The sequence below is a fragment of the Symphalangus syndactylus genome, chromosome 17 (genome assembly GCF_028878055.3).
Source record: "Symphalangus syndactylus isolate Jambi chromosome 17, NHGRI_mSymSyn1-v2.1_pri, whole genome shotgun sequence".
Taxonomy (NCBI): domain Eukaryota; kingdom Metazoa; phylum Chordata; class Mammalia; order Primates; family Hylobatidae; genus Symphalangus; species Symphalangus syndactylus.
This window is the reverse complement of record NC_072439.2, coordinates 36,302,557-36,310,697: the sequence shown is the minus strand read 5'-3', so window position 1 is coordinate 36,310,697 and position 8,141 is coordinate 36,302,557. Positions and strand designations below refer to the sequence as shown.

Below are 8,141 nucleotides of genomic sequence, written 5' to 3'. Positions count from 1 at the left end.
CAGAGTTCAAGGGTCTCAGTCTGCAAAGAGACCGGTTAGACCCTCAGCGCTGATGGCCATATAACTGGGGATCATGCTAGAGGGAGGGGGAAACCAATCCTGGGCTGGTGGGTGGAACTGGACTGTGCAATCGGGCTTAGAATCTAGAAAGTAACAGAGCTGGGCAGGTGGGAGCGGCAGGCAGGGAGAATCTGAGGAGGCGGTGGTAGCAGTGTGGGAAGAGGGGGCTGGAAATTGAGGAGGGTTGAGGAGGGAGTGGTGGATGTTAGAAGCTGGCAAAGTGTTGGGCTTTTTCTGAACGATAACCTACAAAGGAGTAGCACAGACTTTTTTTTTTTTTTTTTTTTGAGACAGGGTCTCACTCTGGTTGTTCCAGACTGGAGTACAGTGGTGTGATCTTGGCTCACCCCTTCCACCTTAGCCTCCTAGGTAGCTGGGACTAAAGGCATGCACCACCACAACTGGCTGATATTTTGTATTTTTAGTAGAGATGGAGCTTGGTCATGTTGCCCAGGCTGGTCTGGAACTCCTGGGCTCAAGTGATCCTCCCACCTTGGCCTCCCAGAGTGCTGGGATTACAGGCATGAACCACTATGACAAACATCTTTAAAGAGCCACATCAATCTGGGTGCAGTGGCTCACGCCTATAATTCCAGCACTCTGGGAGGCCAAGGCGGGAGGATCACTTGAGCCCAGGAGTTCCAGACCAGCCTGGGCAACATGTCGAAACCCCGTCTCTACTAAAAATACAATTACCCGGGCGTGGTGGTGTGTGCCTGTAGTCCCAGCTACCTGGGAGGCTAAGGTGGGAGGATCTTCTGAGCCCGGGAGGTCAAGGTTACAGTGAGCCGTGATGGAGTCGCTGCACTCCAGCCTGGGAAATAAAATGAGACCCTGCCTCAAAACAAAACAAAAAAAAATCTAGAACCAGACCAGAAATACCATTTGACCCAGCGATCCCATTACTGGGTATATACCCAAAGGAATAGAAATCATTCTATTATAAAAATATATGCACATGTATGTTTATTGCAGCACTATTCACAATAGCAAAGACATGGAACCAACCCAAATGCATGGAACACTATGCAGCCATAAAAAGGAATGAGATCATGTCCTCTGCAGGGACATGGATGAAGCTGGAAGCCATCATTCTCAGCAAACTAACAGGAACAGAAAACCAAACACTACATGTTCTCACTCATAAGTGGGGGCTGGAAACAATGAGAACACATGGACACAGGGAGGGGAACAACACACACTGGGGCCCGTGGGCGGGGGCGAGGGGAGGGAGAGCATCAGGTCAAATAGCTAATGCATGTGGGACTTAATGCCTAGGTGTCGGGTTGATGGGCGGCAAACTGCATGGCACACGTTTACCTATGTAACAAACCTGCACATTCTTCACATGTATCCCAGAACTTAAAATAAAATAAAATAAAATTTAAACTTAAAAAAGAGCCACACTGGGATCCTGAAAGAGCACAGCCATCTCTTTCCCCTTCCCAACTTCCCACAGGCTTTCCATCTTATTCAGGAGCACCAACCCAAAGTCCATGAGAAAGACTCTAAGACCCTAGCCAGAACCATGTGTAGGACAAAATAAATAGTGATAAAGGGTGTGCGGCAGGACCCCAGTACCCTGGAACCCATCTCTGACCAGCCTTGGTTCCAGGGAGCGTGGTCAGAGCTTATGGCAGGGGGTTGAAGAGCCTTGGTGGAAGGGGTGCTTTCTCTTACCCCTTTCCCAATTTTGCCCTTCCTCTCCTCTGCCCTGGTCTACTTCTCCCATCAGCAGTAGCTTCTCCCATCAGCTGCCCCACAACCCTCTCCTCCCTGCCTCTCCAGTCTGCATCAGTATCTCAGGGCAACAGGAAAACACCATTCTCCAAACACAGGTCCTAGGGTCCCAGGGTTGCATGGGGAAGGGGGAGGTGCTGACAGTGAGGTTCGTATTATTTCTATTTACCTAAAAGTTCAAGAAGCCCTTGCTGACATTGTTGCTTGGGTCCCAGCATTTAAACTTAGTCACTGCCCAGAGCCCTTGTTTTAGGAAAGAATGAGATGGTCCCTGTTGCATAACCCAGAGCTGGGTGGGTGTGGGTTGCCGAAGGAAACAGTCCCTCTTCCTCTCTCTTGTGAGGCCTGGCTAGGAGTGCCTGGGATGGGCGGGACACTGCCTGGGGAAGGTGGGTGGGGAGCGGTGGAACCCGACCCTTGGAGCGAAGGCGGACAAGTAGGCAGGCAAAGATGCTCAGAGTAGTCCCTCCCCAAAGTCCCCTGGGCACAAGACAGTCTGATGAATCTAGAAAACCCCATGGATGACTGGGAGAGAAGGAGACGGATTCTGGGAGAGGAGAGGAATGGAGGAGCGAGCTTACCTGAAAGACGGGGATGGGAAGGGGGGTGGGGTCTGCTCTCTGGCCACTGTCCCCTAGAGCATCCCGAATAGAGTTCCTCTAATTCTGTCCCTCTCTAGTTTCAACCTGCCAATTTCCCCCTTTCCCTGCCTCCCAGCCAGTTCTCACCCTGCATACAGCCCTCTCCAATCCTTCCAGATTCCTCCTGCGCCCACCACAATGCTAAGGTCTCCTACGGTTCATTCAAGGTGTATCCCTCCCTGCCTCCCGGCCCTTCCCCCTATTGGCTTACCCCAGTCTGGTTCCCCTCGGGCCCCTTTTCTCCATAGTCACATCTCAGGGGTGCTTTCTCTTACTCCTTTCCCAATTTTGCCCTTCCTCTCCTCTGCCCTGGTCTGCTTCTCTCATCAGCCGTAGAATTTCCCAAGACCCCGTTATCCACCCTCTCCATCTTTTCTCTGTCCCTCCACATTTGCCCACTCCTCTAGTGATCCACACACACCATCTCTTCTCAGTTCCCTTTCAGCGCCCGTCTTCTCACTCCCCACCGGGTCCCTGCATGCCCCTGGTCTTCCTACACATACACACTGAGTGGATTGCACTCCCGTCCTCCCCTTCTTCCGCTCCTCCCCACCCTCCAGTCCCTCCAGCCAGCTGTACAGCTCCCAAATTCCGGGCCGAGATTCCCGGGAACAAAGCAAGAAAAATCAGAGCAATTTGGGAAGTAAACAGAAACTGGAAAGGGAGGGGGAAAGAAGAGTGGGGAGGACCCAGGTTGGGGGGGCCCTCTCCAGTCCCACCCAGTTTAGGGAATGCCCCTGCCCTCTCCCCCACCCCCCTTCACCTGGCTCTTAAAGGGCCCGGCCCCTGGCCGGCGGCTACTTAAGACAGAGGGGCGGCGGCGGGCAGCAGCTGCGCTGCGACTGCTCTGGAAGGAGAGGACGGGGCACAAACCCTGACCATGACCCCCCACAGGCTGCTGCCGCCGCTGCTGCTGCTGCTAGCTCTGCTGCTCGCTGCCAGCCCAGGAAGCGCCTTGGCGCGGTGCCCAGGCTGCGGGCAAGGGGTGCAGGCGGGTTGTCCAGGGGGCTGCGTGGAGGAGGAGGATGGGGGGTCGCCAGCCGAGGGCTGCGCGGAAGCTGAGGGCTGTCTCAGGAGGGAGGGGCAGGAGTGCGGGGTCTACACCCCTAACTGCGCCCCAGGACTGCAGTGCCATCCGCCCGAGGACGACGAGGCGCCTTTGCGGGCGCTGCTGCTCGGCAGAGGCCGCTGCCTTCCGGCCCGCGCGCCCGCTGGTGAGTCCGCGCCCCGCCCCTGCCCCGCCCACGTGAGACCCGCTTCCTCCAGGCAGGGTCCTGGGGAGACGGGAGTGGGTGGCCCTGCAAGCCTTTCTGCCCTGGCCCTTGACGCTTCCGACTTTGGGGGGCACATTTGTGTGGGGGAGAAGGGGCAAGTGCAGGAAGCTGAGGTGCGGCCAGGGGACTTGGGGATACAGCAGAAGGTGTCTGCGCTCTCGGCCTTCTTTTTTGCTCCATTTATTTTCCCTTGATGGAGTGTGTGTGCAGGTGGGAACTTGGGGGAGGCAGGGGGAGAAATGGAGGGTTTTAGGGCCATCCCATGGGCTCCAGCAGGCCCAGCTCCTACAACCCTAGATGGCCAAGCTGGGGAAAGGACCTAAATGTTGTTCTCAGCTTCCACTTGGAGAAAGAGGGAGGGGAACCCCAGACTCCGAAATTCTGCACACACTGAGGAATGACTCCTTTCCTCCTAATACTGGTGTTCGAAGCACCTAAACAGGAGAGGTCTAGAACCGAAGAGGCCCCAAATCCAGAGTTGTATTAGACTTGAGTAGGGACTGAGGGCAGGCTAGGGCGTAGGGTAGGGGAGAGGGAAGAAAGAGTAGGGGAAAGAGGGAATCTGCCAAATCAGGGTTATGATTTAAACCTGCTCAGAACCGTTCACCCATCCTACCCCACCCTGCTCCAGGGAGGAGAGCAGAAGCTGAGTCACTGGGTGGGTGGGACAGAAGTGAATCAGCCCTGAAAACATGGGGGGCAGCAGGGAGATGGGGAGGGCAGGAAATGCAAACTGCGCATCCCAGAGGCTCTGGGTTCCTTCCACGGGAGGAGATGGAGAATTCACTTGGAGTTTCTTTCAGTCCCAGATGCCCGAGTGCAGGCTTCTGGGGTTCCTCCTAGAAGGTGGTCTGGGTGGATGAGAAGAGGCAGTTTGGAACTAAATGGTTGGATGCTAAATGTAGGGAATGAAGGACAAGGTCTGGGGAGGGGTGGGCATCCTGAGGAAGAAGGATCAGACTCAGGATTGCAGGGGAAATGACTCCTGGGTTGTGAGTGGTAGTTAGCTGGGAGCTTGTCTTTGGGCACAGAGAGAGAGGATCCCTTCAGGGGTTCTGATACCTGATTAGATATTAGGCAAATTCCAAGCAGTCAGTACATGCTCCCCTTTCTGCCTTTTCCTATCCCTGACTTATTTCCTCACCCCTTCCCAGTCCTGAGCTCTCCCCGGACCCTCCGGAAACTTTCTCCAGAGCCAGGAGCAACCTGCAGGTTGGAAGCCCCTCATTCCTTGCACCTTCTTAATCTGCCCTCAGCCTATCTTGGTTAAGGGTTGAATCCATGTGCTCCTGGGACCACTGGGGTTGAGCTGGCCTGGGTCACAGGGTACCAGAAGGGAGAGGTTCCCACTGCAGTGCCCCAGAAGTAACCACATCTCAAGCCTGGGAGGGGTGGGTTGAGTCATAGCAAGGTCACAGCAGGGACACACATTCCTTTTGGGTCCCTGTTGGCCCCCCTCCTACATCCGTTGCTCTTCTGCCCCAGCTCCCTGGCTTCGTGCGCCCCCTTCTGGCCTCTGGTGGAACAGCCAGGTCTTTTCACCCAAAGCCCAAAGCCCCAAATAGTCCTTTGCATTTGTTCTCCATTTTTCATTTATTTTATTATTTATTGTAATTAATTAATTGATTGATTTTTAAATTAATTAATTTTTAAAATTAAGTAGTTAATTAATTTTTAAAATTAAGTAGTTAATTAATTTTTTAAAAAGTATTTATTTATTTTGAGACAAAGTCTCACTCTGTTGCCCAGGCTGGAGTGCAGTGGTCCAGCGTCTCACTGCAACCTCTGCCCCCGCCCCACCCCCGGAGTTCAAGCGATTCTCCTGTCTCAGCCTCCGGAGTACCTGGGACTACAGGAGCCTGACACCACGCCAGGCTAATGTTTGTATTTTTAGTAGAGACAGGGTTCACCATGTTGGCCAGGCTGGCCTCGAACGCCTGACCTCAAGTGATCTGCCCACCTTGGCCTCCCAAAGTCCTGGGATGACAGGCATGAGCCACTGCCCCTGGCCAATAATTTATTTATTTTTGAGACAGGGTCTCACCCTGTTGTCCAGGCTGAAGTGCAGTAGCACAATCATGGCTCACTGCAGTCTTCACTTCTGGGGCTCAAGCAGTCCTCCTCCCTCAGCCTCTCAAGTAGCTGGGACTGCAGGTGCACACCACCACACCTCGGTAATTTAATAAATTTTTTGTAGAGGTGAGGTTCTCATTATGCTGCCCAGGCTGGTCTCAAACTCCTGGGCTCGAGCAATCCTCCCACCTCTGCATCTCAAAGTGCTGGGATTACAGGCGTGAGCCATTGCACCCATCCTCATTTTCCATTTTCGCTTTCCAAAATGCATCTCCTTTATAAGCCTTAAAAATCAGTATGGGAAATACTGGGGAATATTGTCAGGAAAAGTAATATAACTATTTGTCAGAGAAAGAAACTAGGGCCAGCATCTTGCAACAGCGGGGCATAAGGCCCTCTCTTCCTTACTTCAGCAGGTGGTGTGGGCAAGGCCCTTCTCCACATGGCTCTGCCTGATTTCTGACCTCTCCTTCTCCTATTCCTCCTCCAGTTGCAGAAGAGAATCCTAAGGAGAGTAAACCTCAAGCAGGCATTGCCCGCCCACAGGATGTGAACCGCAGAGACCAACAGAGGAACCCAGGCACCTCTACCACGCCCTCCCAGCCCAATTCTTCTGGTGTCCAAGACACTGAGATGGTGCGTTTGGAGCTGGTAGGGAGCAGGAGGGGTGGGAAGCCCTGGAGACTTCCGAGACTGCTCCCTTGGGCTTGGAGACGTCTCCATTGTCTGTCCTGGGTGCTTGCCTGGTGGGGAGCTGGGCTGGAGCGGTTCTAAGCAGCCTACTGTCCCTCCCCCAGGGCCCATGCCGTAGACATCTGGACTCAGTGCTGCAGCAACTCCAGACTGAGGTCTACCGAGGGGCTCAAACACTCTACGTGCCCAATTGTGACCATCGAGGCTTCTACCGGAAGCGGCAGGTGAGACTATTTTTCTTCTCCTCCTGCTCCAGTACAAGGCTCCTGCCAGGGAGTGGGGGCGGTGCGGCTTACAAAGCTGCATAAATAAGACACTGCCCCATCTTTAATGATCTTCCAACTTTAGGAGAACATAAGTTTGTATTATACAAACTTAGAGAATAATCAGCCACACACTGTGGGAGAAAACCTACTTAAGGAATGGCCTAACTCAGTGGCTCTCGAACTTGAGGCATCAGAATCCTCCGGAGGGCTTATGCCACACAGATGGCTGAGCCCCACCAGCAGCCTTCCTGATTCAGGAGGTGTGGGGTGGAGCCTGACAATATGCATTTCTAACATGTTCCCTGGTGATCCGGATTTGGGAACGCCACTTTGAAAACTACTGTTCCAGGCTAGCAGAATGCACACAATTTATTGGTTGAAGAGGGGGAACTAAAGAGAGGGAAACCTGGGCCGGGTATGGTGACTCATGCCTGTAATCCCAGCACTTTGGGAGGCCAAGGCTGATGGATCACGAGGTCAGGAGTTCTAGATCAGCCTGAACAACCTGGTGAAACCCCATCTCTATTAAAAATTACAAAAATTAGCCGGATGTGGTGGCGTGCACCGGTAATCCCAGCTACTCAGGAGGCTGAGGCAGGAGAATTGCTTGAACCTGGGAGGCGGAGCTTGCAGTGAGCAGAGATCATGCCATTGCATTCCAGCCAGGGCGACAGAGCGAGACTCCATCTCAAAAAAAAAAAAAAAAAGAGAGAGAGAGGGAACCCAGTGGCCCTTGCTGTCCCGAGGGGACCCTCAGGTGTTTTTGCATCCTCAGACTCAGACGTCCCCTCTCATTCTCCTGCTGGAAGCCTCTGGCCTCACCCCTGACCTGTGTGCCTCTCTCTCCAGTGCCGCTCCTCCCAGGGGCAGCGCCGAGGTCCCTGCTGGTGTGTGGATCGGATGGGCAAGTCCCTGCCAGGGTCTCCAGATGGCAATGGAAGCTCCTCCTGCCCCACTGGGAGTAGCGGCTAAAGCTGGGGGATAGAGGGGCTGCAGGGCCACTGGAAGGAACATGGAGCTGTCATCACTCAACAAAAAACCCGAGGCCCTCGATCCACCTTCAGGCCCTGCCCCATGGGCCCCTCACCCCTGGGCCTTTACACATGCGGTTGGAAAGAGTGTTGGTGTTGGCTGGGGTGTCAATAAAGCTGTGCTTAGAGTCCCTGGCTTGTGTCTCTGTGTCTGCCTCTCACAATTCTGGAGCCCCTGGCCCTCTCTTTACCCCACTACAGCTCACTCACAGCATTTCTCCTTTCCTGTGGATATCTTTAGTCCTTCCTGTGACAGCCAGACAGAATCTTCAAGCCATCAAGCCTCACAGAGCTGCCCACCAGGAGTTGGGAGTGGGAAGGGGAGACACTGAGATCATGGCCTTAATCTGAAGTTGTGACCTT

The 8,141-nt window shown here is 53.8% G+C and overlaps 1 protein-coding gene across 1 annotated transcript; it reads left to right on the top strand.

The window, feature by feature from the left end:
• The first annotated feature begins 2,997 nt into the window (after positions 1 to 2,997).
• IGFBP6 (insulin like growth factor binding protein 6) lies at positions 2,998 to 7,911 on the top strand. Its single transcript, XM_055250527.2, has 4 exons — positions 2,998 to 3,655; positions 6,279 to 6,424; positions 6,586 to 6,705; positions 7,597 to 7,911. Exons 1-4 carry the CDS (start codon positions 3,322 to 3,324, stop codon positions 7,717 to 7,719), a joined length of 723 nt encoding a protein of 240 aa, XP_055106502.1. The 5' UTR covers positions 2,998 to 3,321; the 3' UTR covers positions 7,720 to 7,911.
• Positions 7,912 to 8,141: the final 230 nt, after the last annotated feature.